This window comes from Anopheles merus, chromosome 2L, assembly GCF_017562075.2.
Source record: "Anopheles merus strain MAF chromosome 2L, AmerM5.1, whole genome shotgun sequence".
Lineage (NCBI taxonomy): Eukaryota > Metazoa > Arthropoda > Insecta > Diptera > Culicidae > Anopheles > Anopheles merus.
In genome coordinates this window covers 31,949,986-31,965,691 of record NC_054083.1, presented here as the reverse complement: position 1 = coordinate 31,965,691, position 15,706 = coordinate 31,949,986, and the positions used below count along the sequence as shown (strand labels likewise).

Genomic DNA, 15,706 nt, shown 5'->3' with positions numbered 1-15,706 from the left:
TGGATCAATTGTTTGAATGTAACATCAACAACTCGGTATCCGCAATGGATGGAATATGCAACAACAAAAAAACATGAAAGAATGAAAAGATATGCAAGCTTCCCCGTGCACTTCACTCTTGCAAGGGCAGAACTTCAATCACGCAGCGAAAGCAGCCCAACTGTGTAAAACTCTTACTAGCACGGCGATGCCGGTGGTACATGTGACCTACCGTACGCTGTAAAGCAACGATGATTCTTTAGCTGGTTTTGGGTTTCTTTACATCATATTGCTGGCAAAGACGCAAACCTAGGCATTTACTGGCGATTTTAGTGCCTGTTCTTGCGGATTCCATTGCGAACACGGACACGAACCACATTCGTGTTTGTGATCGACAGCTTGGGCGTAGATATCTTGATGCTCTACCTCTTGGAGACTATCGAAGGAGACAGGCTAAAAGAACTAAAATGCGTTGGTAATTTCTTGGAAAACCGACCATACCCGGAGAAGGTTAAAAGGATGCAGTCTGTGTGGCCAATCCTGGCAAGCAAAACGCAAAGAAACCCATATTCCACAAGATCTTCCCGTGTCCCCGGAAATGGTATGTTGCATTCGTGCTTCATGTATCCTACATGGGAAGTTACGAAGGTACGAATTCTACAAAAAGAGGCTGTATCAACCAAAATCGTGGAGAGAGCGACCAAGAGGCAAAGTAAAACAAGCGGAAAACGTATTGTGTGGAATGCAAATAGGGGCGTTCTTTTGAAAATCGCCGACATCCTGGCGACCAGATGTTCTGTCTCTTCCCCTGAGTGGCTTACGGGGTTTCCGTTTTTTATTACGAAGCCCCTGCGTTTCAGATGGCAAAAGCGCTTTGTTTCACGTGATGATTCTGGATGGTTTGAACTTGAAGAATTATAGAAACAAAAGAAACAAAAAAAAAACATCCATTTGAAAAGAATTCGACAACGAGGATTATGTGGTGTGAATCAGAGCAGTGGGAGGAATTTGAGCAGCATTCAGACACCAGAAGAGATGTGCTGTGTGGTATTGAATGCAACAACGAAAAATATTAATCTTGTAGAATTATTTCTCGTACACATTTCGATAAATATATGTAAAATAGACTTTTAAATATAAAATAAGAATATTATTTGAATAGACGTCATGTCAAGCACATGAAAAAAAAATATAATATGTAGTCGAAGTAGATGAATCGATCCTGATAAAATAAAAAAAAAATCGTCTCTCCTAATTTTTAACCTACAAGGTAGCTATAGAAACATATTAAAAAAGCATACTAGGCACTGTGCTTCATAAGCCACATAAAAGCGGATAGGTTGAGGATAGCTCGCTGATCGTGGTCGTTATCATTTGTATTTGCTGACAGCATCCCGCATTTAAGAAACATACTTTAATGCGCCTATGAGAAAAATAAAAACAAAATCGAATATCCAATGAATGGGATGACACTGACACTCACGTTTTTTTCCTTTCTCAATAGACCAGCTGAAGCAATGTTTTTTACAAATTTTCGTTACAAAAATACACACACACACACAGACAAAAACACTTCCCCATTAACGGGACAATCATTATCAGCGCTAAGCGTATCGCTCGGAGTAGAGATGCCCAAAAAGATCTGGTCGCTTGGAGAAGCAGACGCTCCAACCGAAAATCAAATTGCTCCTGCCCACCCAACGCCATCCTAGAACGTTCTGGCACCATCATGCTCGCACTCACGCCTGGTCAGAGACGTGCTTGTCAGTACTTTCGATGCACCAACACGGCAACGTCTCTTTGCCCAATGAGGGTGGAAGAGACGGTTGGTATGATCGTCGTTGTACGTGCGCTAATGGTTATACATACTTTAAAAGCAATAATTATAATGATCATAAACATTAAAATGATTTAGTTTATTTATGTTCTATTATTATGCGCTCCGATGGGGAGAAAGTTTTCAAACTACGAGAGTGGGGAAGGGGGAGGAAGCTTACTTAGTGTTACGCGAGCCCGAACAGCTCCTCCCCAGTCTACACGGTATGCTAGGCGCATTTGCTGAGGGGACGCCACGTTAATGCTCTTGGCCGTGGGTTTCGTTAGAAGAGGGTACTATTCATCGCGCGAATATTATGTTACGGATGCTGTGGAAGGAACGCTAGTATCGTAAGTGCTGCACAGAATGGAAACATAATTTCTACCACCCCACACACATTCACCTCTTGCATACGCTTGCTTTGAGGTAGGAATGATGCAGATGCGGTTGTAGCGGTGCCGCCAAAATCTTGGTGTGTCCGATGGGAGAAAACCTGGCGTTTGGCATTAATTGGGATGGAAAACTACATCATTCGGGTTGGAAGTCGAGCAAGGATTTTAGCGAATGATGCTTCATGCAATAAGTTGCATAATTGAACCGTGTAAATAAATGTAAAATTTTGCGAGAAAATAAAACATCATTGCGAACAAATCACTTCAACTTTAAAAGACTTATTAATTCCCATCTAAACTTTATATCATCGTTCAACTTCAAACACACACAAAAAACACAAACGACAAATATTCATTAGCAGTCGTTTCTGGGGAATTATTCTTCCAATCCCATTTGTGCAAATATTCTTTATTGCATTCTAAGAGCGACAAACATTGCACGCCGGCAAGGTTTTTGCTCTGTGCGTATTGTCTCTGCAACCTGCAGCGGTAGCAGACGCAAGAGCGCAAAAAAATCATTCCTCTTGATGCTGTATGAATTTTTAAACGTTCTTATTTATGTGACAGTCTCTCAGCATGAAGCATTCAGCGCCACATGAACAACATACACATACGATTCAAAGGACGAAACCTGAACACAGAACCCAGTACAGAGGGGTTGTTTTTTTGTACCTCGATCAAAATTTTCCACCATTTCTTTCTAGCCACATCCTGGTGGGACCACAGGCGACCGAAGAGTTTGAGCTTTTAATCTTGGCTGGTTAACTGCAGTGACTCCCTACTTGTCATGCTCCATTTTTTCCCTATGTCACGGGTTTTTTTTATCGTGCTTAAACGGAAGATGGCTGAAGTGTAAGGGTTTGAGCAATGGTATCTCTCTGCCCGAGAATGACACATCGGGATTCATGAGTTGCCTCAAGTGGTCGGTGTTTATTTTTGCTGCCTTTTACCCGCGGTTGCAAGATGGACACGGTTTCTAGTGGGCAACTGCAATATTGCTGCTGCACGATGTGTTCTTGCGTCGAGATGGATATTTAATCTTCAAGTTAGACCGGTGCAATTGACGATGCGGAGCAAAAGTTGAGCTTTGTTTCAGTCACACAAAATATGGCAGGACTCAAAAATGAATGAATTGCTAGGAAATGAATTTGTTATTACTGTTTTAAAACGCAGTTGAAACAATTTTTAATACAGCTCCTTCGCTAACTGAAATGAAATAGTGAATGCACCGGGATCCATCAAACGTGTTAATCCGCCCATTCCCGCTCTCAGCCAATGAAATTTAATCTTCGGTCCTCGGCGTAGGAAATATTATCTCCAAACCATAAGTCGCTACGAATCAATTATCCTGCAGTTCAAATATTGATTTTTAATTCGAATCCTTATAGCTATCGGGCGTCTGGCACTCTGGTTTTGTCTTTTCCTTCTTTTCCCCGATCCCGTACCGTGCCCGTTCCTCGGGGAAAAACTGTCCACCGATTAGCGGGAGTTTCAATTGTTTAATGTAACTTTTTCCCAGCCCACAGTGCGATTGGTGCGATACAGAGGAGTAAAAGAAAAATGGAGCCCTATCTCATACCCAGTCCTCAAACCGACGGCTCCGTTAGTAATCCGTCGTGCCGAGACTCATCGCCAGCGTAGCGCAGCTGACACAGGACCACAATGTTTGAGTGAGAAACGAACAACCAAAAGAAGAAGAAAAAAAAGGCTGTAAACCGAGAGCTAATACCATTTATCGACTGCACACCCGGTCTCACACGGGAACCATCGCTTCTCGGTCGCTGCTCCACGCAGATGGATTCCGATACAGGGCGAGGTTTTCTGCCGGTGCGCGCTTATCAGATGGTTCGATTGCGAACGATTTTACTATTCGTTTTCCGCTCGCTCACTTTCCGATCGCCGCCCGAAGAAAAACCAATATTTGACCAGCTCGTGCAATTTGGTCGAAAATCCAAATGAAATAGTCGTCATGCATCCGCGATCGCACTCTTTGCTGCGTGGTAACTGGGAGGTAAAAAAGCCCCTATTCGTTCCCTGGCCGCGTTCCTAGAAAACCAGAAGAGAGCGAAAAAAAGCGAGCGAAAAAAAATGGAACGAAACCAGCCAGCGGGAAGGATTTTCACCGCGCTGTTTTGATTCTATCCGTTTTTACTGCGCAATAAAAGTTTTGCGCGCTTTTCGAAACCGCACTTCACGAAATGATGAAACGAGAAAACCCCCTTCGGTACTTCCCCGCTTTGAAGAGCGCGAGCTGCAGTCTAAATCCTTCGTTATTACTTTTCATTTGTTCACTTTACACCCGAAAGCTCTCGCTCAATGGTATGATAGGGTAACAATCGTAACGTGGATTTCGAGGTGCCGCAACGATGGAGCAGGGCAACGCCGGCAAAGGGTGCTAATAAAAATTATGCTCCAAGGCAAATGCAAGAGGCAAACAATGTAAGCTTATAGCTTCGATAAAATCGATTCCACGGAGTGAGTTTCACGATGGAAAAGAAATGGTTTCATTTTTATGCAATTATTATACCTGCTTTTCAAGGGTTTAAACGTTGATATGCATATATGCTATCAGCGAGTGCTTTCACTTTATAACGTCCATTAGTTTCCTTTTATCTAACATGTATGATATTGTACGATATTGGACAGTTTTTTGCTTCGTTCATAATTTTATCCTAACACAGTTTCATCTTCCTTTAATTCGAAATAAATAACATATTTTCTTCCATGTTCGAAAAGACAATGAACCTTGCAGATGGTTTAAATAGAAAAAAAAAATGATTATGGACATAAACATGGATGAAACATTAACTAAGCAAGATGAGTGAGTGTATGCGAATAGTTCCAAAAAGACGGCAAACCGTTCCATTCCTATCCACCACGAAGGACCAAACAGCAAAACCAAATAACGTGAATCACTCGCTCGTTTCGGTTCGAAGGCAACGAAGCGCACGACAACCGGGTGGTAAAATTATATCATAAAAATTGATTTCAAAATCACACTCACCACACACACACACACACACATACGGAACGGGGAGTTTGGTCATAGCCGTCCGATTCCAACACCCCCGGAGCGACACCATCAAACGAATGGTGTATCAAGTGGCAATAAAACAGTGGTCGACGTGTGTGTGTGTGTTTCCTGCCCGCTGCGTGACGTTGCACTGTTGGCAATTGCGCTGTGCAGGATGCTCCCCTCGGGCAGGATCTAGATCCTTTCCGCCAGCCATACGGCCTTCCGTTTGCACACGATACAAGCGCAGCAACGCATTGGCCTTTTTGCTCGGGGTTTGCTTTGTTTGCCACTGTTTTGAACGGGTTTGAACTTTCACCACGGCCGTCCGCTCCGTCGGCACCAATCTCTTGACTCCCGAGCAACCTTAAGCCAAAGCAAGCGTCTTTGGCCCTGGGTTAGTAGTGTGTGGCACCATAACCGGCATCAGCAACGGGGGAATTGTAGAGGAACACAGAAGCCCTACAACACACATAACTACAAACAGCCACCAAACGACCGAAAAGCGATAGCGACAAGAGAAATCATGGCAAATAGTTTCAAGCGTATGCAGGAAGTTAAAAAAGAGTATACGACAGCAACGGTACCGGTGGTGGTGGAGTTAGTATTGCAAGCTGCCCATCCCACCGCCACCCTCCGGGGGCTCATATCTGGCATGACGCAAATGTGCAATAATATATGCAAATAAAATGATTCAATAAAATAAAATAAGAAACTATACCCGGTTCGACGTCCATTCGAACGAGAGACATTTTGAGTGCCGAGAACGGTTTCCAAGGGTTCGAGTGGTTGTTGTGCCTCTGGTACGGCATATCGTATCCAACTCGAGCGTATTTGTGGTGCGTGCAGGAACCAGCGATACATATGGCAGCAGTGCCTTCACGTGCGCCTCCGTTTGCATATGACTTTTTCGCTTCATCCTCTTCTTCGGTACAAAATGCTTTGCTGCTTCTCCGTCTCTAAGAAATAGTGTTCGTGTGTGTACACTTGTACGATGTTGTTATGCTTTTGCTAGGAAAAGGCAGCGTCGGTATGGCTCACATAACCGTTTCCTTCCCGCCCGCTTCCGATTGAAGGAAAGGATTCCAAGTTAGTTGGGTAGGGCTAAGAAGAGCACAAAGTGTTGGGGATGGGGAGAGATTGCTCCCTGTACGAGTGTGCCTTAACAGTGGCAAAAGATTCAGTTGCACTATTCCATGAATCGTAAGACTTCAGAGCCATAACAAAACTTGTTACTTCCTCACTTGTGCTGTAAGCAAGCACCCAGCATGATTCCTTCCCCTTTTCGCTCTCCCCTATCCCCGTTTCGGCGGATGTAGAAAACGCAAATCGTTGCAATTATTTCACACATTATCATACAACATTGCGAACGCAATGGGAATGAAAACCGGGGGGGAGAATATCTCGTAAAAAAGCGAACCGAAAAACCCTTCGCTAGAACCGTTTTGTCTGCGGCACGGGGGCCAGAGTGAAGCAGGATGGTGGTAAGCATTGACGCAAGTGCTCCATTTCGTGGTGTGTATCCAAGTGATTTGACACCGTAGTAAGTACACACGTACACAGACAGCGCATAAAGTGGATGTTGGGATGTTGGCGGGGGAAATGTTACTGCCAGGAGAAAGACGGCTAGCACGATATTATCCTTGCACAACAGTTGGATTTGTCGGTTTTTAAGGGGGGGGGGGGGGGGGGGGTAAGCGACGTTCATACACAGAGCCCGATCTGCATACATTAAGTGGAGTAGTCGTGGCAAAAAACGCAAACACATACACACACAAAAAAATGGGCATACAACACAGCGAAGAATAGTTGTGCGGCAACGTTTACGACGTTGTGAAACAACATAATGCTTATGTGCCATGGTCTGGGCGCATTCGAGATTCAATATCAAAAAGCATCCTCATCCGTTTGGGGTTTCTTCACGTTCGACAGCTGGCTGTTGCGTGCGTGTGCAGACGGTGGTTGAATTAAAATGTAGATTGTAGTGCTCGTTGTAAGGTATGATTTTGAGCATTAAAATTTGCAATTTCAGCATTGAAATTTATTTTCTTTTGATTGATAGCGGCTCAATTCTTGGCTCAAGTGTACTTAGATGCATAGATGATCATAAATAAACATAAATAAATAAATGCATAATGAAATGAAATCTTCTTCTTCGTCTTCTTTTGGCACGACAACCGTTGCCGGTTAAGGCCTGCCTGTACCCACTGGTAAAGTGGGCTTGGCTTTCAGTGACTTTTGTTATCATAGCAGGACCAATGCAATGAAATATGACTCATCAAGCAATGATGGCTTAATTTAGCAAAAAATCCGGATTCGACTCCGATCTAACTTCAAAAATGTCAGATCCGACAATGTAATGTAGTAGGTACGGCCAGCATTATTTGGAGCCGTTTGAAATCTTCTGGATCCGTTTTGAGCCGCCAAGAATCATCTGGAGTCGTACGGAGTCATCCGGAGTCATTCGATGTCGTCCGCAGTCATTCGAAGACGGCCAGCGCAACCGACTCCAATTCCGGTCAACTTCGAACAACCTCTGATGACCCCGACTCTGACCGACTCCAGCAAACTCCAACAGATTCCAACTCCGGGCGACTTCGACTCCGGACGACTTCAGCCGACTCCAGTCGACTCCTAACGACTCTGAACGACTCCAGACGACTCCAGCGATCTTCAATTGCAGTTTTACAAAAAAAAAATCAATTTATTTTCATCGTAGCGTGTAACATGAAACCAACAACCAACAAATAGACGACATTCCATCACTTATTATACGCCAATTTGGTTCGTTGCTAGCAGTGCAGCGTAGGCAATGATGCGTGTTAAGTCTTTAGTAGAAACGCTTCCCTCTCGTTCATTACACAAAACGCACAAATACACACAACAAACAATAATCTGCTCGTCAGCAAAATCGTCGCACCAAGCAAAAGGGTTCATAGCACCGTCCCGACAAACACGGCTACCCAAACGGTGGTTTTTAATTAATGAGTCTTTCACCCGGTGTGCGTTAGTTTCTATAGCGTATATCGTCGATTAAATGCTGACTACGCATGGTTAAACATTCGGCAAACTGTCATCACGCTTAGACTGCTGCTGATGAGCGATAATGATTTTCGAAGAGTTTTCTTTTCCCACCCAGCAAATAAAAATCGGATTTTCCATTCTTAGTTCCGTTTTTTTTTTGCTCTACCTCACTGATTTTGCTTTCCATTCAACCCGTCCATTGGCACATAATCCTTCCCTTTTGGAAAAACTATCCTTAACCACATGCAAAAGAGCTTGCTACCATCATTTCCCCCTTTCCGGGCGAGGCAGGACGGGAAGGCAGCAACTGCAAATGATCCTCCGCCACCAATCGTTCGAGCGAGCAGAAGGGTACCCTCTTTAGCCATCGGGCTCTAATGGGAAACCGCAATAAATTCGTACGACAATTCTAATGCCCTGGATACACTCACACACACACACACTCCCTCTTTCACATCTCTCACGTGTTTCACGATTTTCTTGCCGCTAATGCGGTTGCGAGTGTGCTTGCACACAGCGCACAAAACCCGTAAAGACGCCCGCCCGCCAATGATGACGGCGATGATGGTAATGGTGATCGAGTGGGTTTTGCTGGCGTACCCGGGGGATCCGGCAACTGAGCAGCACTGAATCGCTTCTTGCGCTCAAGCGAAAAGCTATTGCAAGCGCTACCGATGGCGAACAGCAGCCGCCGCAAGCGATTGCGGGTCGGGGGCTACGAAATTCTATCGAACACTTCACCTCAGTTCAGCAGTAAGGGACGAAGCGCTGCACTTGCACTGGAGCCGCACTCACACACAAGCTCGCGCATACACATTGGAAGGGGATTTTACTTTCTCACAAAAGGCATCTCAGAACGGGCTCTGGTCGAAAAGGGAACACCCCAGCTGGCAGTTGCGGCAGAATCTGCTCCGAACATTGCCCATTTATGTTGGTTTATGTGGGACGCTGCTGGTGGCTCGTTGAGCTTTACCAACCACCCCTCCCCACTCGCCACCGTTCTGCGAGGGAAGGGAGGAGGGGAAGCTCGAGTGAGGGCGATAGAAAATGGCGGGCGATAAATAGAGTGTAAATTGAGAAAATCAATTGCACATGAATTTAATCCCGAGCAAACGAGGCACGTTTCACGTGCGCTCCTCATTGCTGGACGGTGGTGGAGGAGGAGGAGGTGCAGCTCGTCGGCGGTAGAGTTTAGTGCGAATGAAGACGCCACTACCATTACCCAACCAATCCCACCCTTTCCCAATCGATCCGGATCCGATCGCAGCAAACTCCCGTCTCCGAAGAAGGAAAAGTTGGTTATTGTGATGGGAAATTGTTCAAATTCCGTTGCACTCTCGCACACAAGGCCGGCACGGGTGGAAATGTGTCGCGCTGCATCGAACACGTGCAAATGCATTCCCTGTTCTCGTGCTCGTGTGTGTGTTCGTGTTTCTTTGTATATTTTTATACTCCCTGCCGTTCTTCTACTTCATCAAATGCGCCAGCATTTTGTCAATGGAGCGGAGGGGAGGGGAGGTCGGTTCGCACTGCTTGCTGATGATGATCCTCGGGTTGCGCAAAACGTGCAAGAAAGGCAATCCGAGCAGACGAACAACGAACAAATAAACATGTGCAGACTGTGCAAACAACAGCGCCCGTACGGATCAATAGCCGCTCGGGTGCAGCATTTGCTGACTAACAAGTGTTTCCCCTCCACCATCCCATCCATCTCTTCCCTCCCTCATGCAACTTTTTTCTTTGGCTAGCTTCTATTGTCTACCGGTCGCTTTCCTTTCTTTCGCCCGCACCCTGTGGGTTGCATCTCAAGCATCGAGAAATGGCAGGACGGAAAGTATAGTATTTTTCGTTCGATTGCGCTCGGTACGGGTGGTGGGAGCAAAGGAGCGATGCAATATTATGGGGACCGGGACTGAAAACCCGGTAAGACCGTGTGTCGTGTGTGTCGTGTACCCAGGCCCCACATGCTCAAGCATCAGCTGGCATACAATGTGCGTGTGCTGGCAAAATTCCGCAAATGCATGCGAACGGATTTGTGCAATCGCGCGTACATTGGGGTCGGGCAAGCGAAAGACATTGGGATTGCATTGTAGGACCGACGGACCGACCGTTTCAAATAGGAGGGGGCGAATGCCAATTGGGAAACGAATTCCAGCAGCGTGCAGCGTTGCTCTGGTAGAGCAGCAACAACGGCAGCAGAGACGGTAGAGTTCGTTATGACCGTGCCATGCCATGGGACAGCTGCGTGTTAGTACTGAACGGTGCCGATTCCTTGCACTACAGCTGTTTGCAATTTTAGAAATTGAATATGTTAGATACTTTGTTGTGGAAACACGCCATTTTTCAATGATATTGAATAATTAGTTTCTTTCCGGTTGAGTGTTTCGTGCATGCGAAACGACAGCTAACAACGGCAAATAGAAGGTTTCGCTTATTTCCTATTTCAAGCATTTTTCATTGGAAATACAAAAGGCGACAATACTTCCCGACAGATTCGTGGAGCATCTGGCAAAGTGCAATACCATGATACGTATCGAAGTCTGATGAATACTAGTATCAAGTAATTAGCGTGTCCTATGTTCTTAGCAGGCAAACTCGACAAGTAACTCCTTAGATTGTAAACAGATGAATACGAAAATACAAATACATGACCTGCATAACTCCTCAAAATACCATATCTCAGAATTGTATTTCCTGCAGTACTGTTTACAAAAATGGATCTCTATGCTTTAAGAGCATAGCAAGGAACAAAAGAATCATAAACCAGTGATATGAAGGATGTCACACTAGGTATTTAGATTAATATTTAGAAATAGAAAGCTCAATTTTAATCTGCATTCTAAACAAAACACGTGTAACGACTACAACTGCTTTAGTTTCGGAAAGGCTCCGCACTACCTCATGGTTCCAATATATCGGTAAGACTAGAAAGCTACAAAGTAGAATAACGAAGAATAAAAAATATAATTCTTTTGGAATATGCAGAAATAATACAATTCATTTATTAAAGATAAAGGCCTAAGAAAATGACCGAGATTTTCGAGATCTTCGAAATTGATGAAAATACGAGAATTCTCTAATATATTCGTTGTTTTCTAGATCCTACATTGAGCAGATTGATCTGATGCTTCTTTGACCAAACATTTTGGAACGTTAACTGGATGTTTTTGTCATACATTAGGCAGAGCCATGCATCTTCCATGCTTAGGCTGTAGAAAAAATTGCCTACTTTTCTGAAAACACACCGATTATCAAACCCCTTTTCTATAAACTACCCTACTTATATATCCCCGTAGCTACTGCATGTCGTGTGCCGGGACAAATTAGAGCTATAACATCACAAATGTTGTTTAGCTTTAATGCAAATCTGAAGCTGTCGCACAGCGTGCGCCCAGGTCCTAGATAACACCAAAAATGACAGCCTTTGGTGTACATTATTTTCGTCGTTTCTTTTGGTACCGTTTCTCTGTGCAGAAACACCCCGGAGCTCGCAAAGCAAACTTTCCCCAACTGATATGAATTTAATTTTAGTTTTGCTTAAACGCTATTAGCTGTTTTCCGCACTTTGTCATGCCGCGAAAAGCCTCCAGAGATAGAAAGCAAATGAGTGAGGGAAATGGAGAGAGAGAGAGAGAGAGCGAGAGTGAGAAAAGCTTAGCGTGCACCAAACACCGAACGGCCCTCAATTGCTAACGGCGGTATGGGGGCGATGTGCTCGGGCTGATGGGAAATGTATTTCCCACTCGTTTGCCCGTGGTCTTGGAGATATGACTTTACGGGGTTGTTTAATTTGTTTTTCTCACTTTTCTCCCATTGTTCCCGGTTCCGTTGGCGCCCGCTCGCACAGTTTGACTTTGTGTTTGTGTTTTCCCCTCATATCCTTCTCGCGCGCACGAGACTCGGGACGAAAAGTGTTGTCCTTTTAGTTTTTCTCGCCCGGGCAGCAGCGTGGCCGGGAAGCAAAAACCAAAAAAAAAAAACCCCTCCGAAGCCCGAGAAAAAACCACCTGTGCTTAGGTGTGAAGGTGGAAAACAGCCTCGAGCATAATGTGTGGCGAAATGGGAAGCTGGCCGTGCCGGATCGCACCACCCAGGTGGTGCTCATTTGCCTCCGGTGTCACGTGTGCCGACAGGGGCGTCGGGACAAGAGCGAACGGGGCTGGGCCGAATGGAACAAAAACCACCCGGAATGCACGGTGTCGCTGGCGTCGGCAAAAGCATGACTAACTTTTGCGACTTTTCCCGAGGCTTCGGTACACAACCGGGGAACAACCGGTCAACGCTTTTCCCATCCCTTCGCGGCTTGGTCGCAACCGAAACCGGGCAAGAGCAACTTAAAATGGCTTTAGGGAATTTGTTTGGACAATTGGATAAATGCTAACTTCACCAATCGGCCGCACCGAGTGCAGCCTGTGTCCGTCCTCCCGTGAGACGGTCTCGTAAAAAGACATTCCGGCCATCCCATTCTTCCCAGCGGCTGTATCAGCCGACCCGTTTTCAAGCGTAGCCAGGGACTTCTGCTCGATCTCGCTCTTTGGCTGGTGACTAGCCATTGCTGCAGGTAAACAGTAGGGGGTCCCAGGATGATGAAAATAATGATTACGATCTCGAGGCGTTGAGCGAAAGGAAATCGAAAGTAAAGCTACGGTGCGCTTCGGCCAATTTTCTGCAACCGGGAAGTGCAACGGTCCTCTAATCTGAAGGTCCGCGCTGGTATCTTTCCCTATCCGGGTAGAGCGCACAACAGTGTGGAAGGTGTTTCGTGGGAAAGATTTTTTTTTTGCGAAGAACATCAAAATGGTGCTTCGCAGCGATTTAGCAAAACTTTCCAAAAAACCGCACTAAAGCTTAAGTGGAAAAGTTTTCGTCCCCGAGAAGGCGACGCTGAGAGCCACAAAAAGGATTTACTCCCTTGCTGAAATTCGGACACTGTCTTGCGGTGTTGTGCGGTTGTGTTCTTTTTAAAGAACGCTTTCAGCAATTGCCAGCAAACGGGCATGGATAATCCGATTGACGTAGGGGAACATAATAAGAAAAAAATTGCACTCGTGTACTTACCGGTCCAAATTGTTCGAAGTAGCTTTTAACGTCCTCCAGCGTGGTTGGCGCTGAAAGCCCGCCCACGAAAATTTTCTTCGTTCTCGTCACCATCTGCGGAAAAGAAAGGGAGGAAAAAAAGGCACAATTATTAATTAACCACCAGTCCAAGGGAACACGTTCGATCGATCAACTTGTGCGGTGGCGAATAAGGCGAAAGCAATAAAGCGAAGCGAATGAATGCGATAGAATTGATTGGTCGCTAAATGATTGGGCCGTTCAGCGGCAATGGGGCAGCCGTTGCTTGGGCCCCGGCACGTCCGCAAAACGCAAACGCCGTGGACAAATGGTGGCAAATTCCCGCCACCCGGGGCCGAATCGAAGCTTTGGCTCAATAGCCTGTCGAACTGTGTTATTTATGTGCCCGTCCGCTTGCTTGTCCGTTTACGTACAGACTGCACACACATACACACATACCAAGATGGCCTACGAGGGCCTGAGGACGGCCAGGATGATTATAAATTATCCTCCAATGTACAGCAGCAGTAGTAGCAGTGGCAGCAGCGCCATAAAACCAGTCGGAGCATATAAATACAAAACATATTTTTATTGAACAATCGTGACAGATATGCGGCGGCGACCACGACGACGGGGCCTGTTAACTGTGTGGCTGGCCCTGGAAGAGCCCGCAGAACGCCTTGCAGCATCGAGCAACGCAATCCGGAAACAGTCGCCTTCCTTCGACAAGCGTTTCGATTTAAGCGAATCTGAAGCAATATTTCTCCGGACGCTCGAGGCGAAACCTTTCATCGCTAAATGGCGGAAGCTGGCCCGGTTAAAAGAAGGGGGAGCGGGCGAGAGAGAGAAAGAGAAGAAAAGACTGCACAAGAAAAGTAGGAAAAACACTCTATTTTCTTGGAGAGCCCGGCCACACAAGAATCGAAACACGAAACGAATGTAAGGGAAACGGGATTGCCCTCCTTGCCGAAATAGAATAGAAATTCATCCGAAATAAATGCTTTTCGCTTAAGGAAAATAGAAGAAAAAAACAGCACACGCACTCACACTTCAGAGACGGAGGGGTTCGGTTGGCGCGAAATTTAACCTCTCCCTTCCCCCCAGCGCAAGGCGGAAAGAATTTGCCCAACTCTCGCAGCGGCAAGTGGCGCTTTTTTTTGGGGCGGATGGAAAAAAGGCGTTTTATTTCACACTTGTTAGTCAAGGCCAACCCCGAGGGCTGGTTGAAATGTGTTGAATTGGTTTTAAAGGATAGGGAAAGTTCTTGTTTTTTGCTGCTGCTGTTGGAAGCAACGTTCCGTGATGCTGGAGGGCTTTATTGTACGTTGGATGGAATATTGTACGTTAACCGGTAAATCTAAACCTTGCAATAAATTTCTTATGTTATTATTTTCAACCATTTTCCTAGTTGAGGTTTAAGTAACTTTCTTTTTATTTGTGCATTTTTCACCTTAGTATTTGTTTCTCTTTTATTTAATTGTGGTTATCACTTGTCCTTTAACAGCTTTTAATAATGTACAGAAAACATTGATTTGATTATAATTTTCTTAGATTCTAAAAAAAATACAAAGTCGTTGTTTGATTTAAATTTTTAGCAAACCATAATGCTTCGATATCTCTAAAAGAATTAAGAAAAAACCTACTAGGATGCTTTAATTAGTTTAAAAACAGAATGAGCACAACCAGGCTGAACTGTTGGTTAAATTATTCGTAAACTAATTATGATTGCAAACAAAAATGTCGCCTGTGATTTTGCACAAACTTCCAGCGGACCAACACTTTCATTGCCCAACTGTGAGCGTGTTTGACACTTGCTAATCAAAACGAGCCTGCAACAAACGATATTAGCGAATCAAGCTGTAAGAGCAATTTTCAATCAGCCCTGCTAGACTCCTGCCTGAAGGGGACGTTTAGCGAAGCCCAGGTGGTCAATATTAACTACCCACGACCATCATCATCATCGTTACCACCCCATCACAACGGCAACGTATATCCACAATCACACAAACACCCACTGGAGTTCAACTCTTACCGGTGCATCAAACGGTGTGTGTGTGTGTGTGCAAACACTCACGACATTACGTAGAGGATAATTAAATTTGGCTCCTTGAGCTGATCATTTCCACCGTTTCCAGACGAGGTGTGAGGCCGTAAGCAAATTGCTACTCTCTTACAGCATGCAAGCGGAAGCGGACGGCAGAGGGTGACAGAGAGGCAGGGTGGGGGGGGGGATGGCGGAGGACAAAATGAATGTCAGAAATGTCCGGAAGGGCCAAAAACGGTAACGGCAGGCAGCAAATGGTACAATTCTCGCGAGTGCATCAATCGGAAAATTACTCCCGGCTATCACCTTGGCAATTATCGTACACCACGAGCACGAGTACGCGGGTAAAAGGGACTGCGTGTGTGTGTGGCTGTGCGTTTGTC

At 45.4% G+C, this 15,706-nt stretch overlaps 1 protein-coding gene across 17 annotated transcripts in view; it reads right to left on the bottom strand.

Annotated features, from left to right (window-relative positions):
- The window catches only part of LOC121592988 (RNA-binding protein Musashi homolog Rbp6), a 621,310-nt gene that overhangs the window by 181,503 nt on the left and 424,101 nt on the right, over positions 1-15,706 (bottom strand). For all 17 annotated transcript variants that reach the window (XM_041914978.1, XM_041914980.1, XM_041914982.1 and 14 more), the window contains one exon: positions 13,283-13,375. In XM_041914978.1, the coding sequence (XP_041770912.1) occupies positions 13,283-13,375 (93 nt within the window). The remainder of the gene's footprint in view (positions 1-13,282; positions 13,376-15,706) is intronic.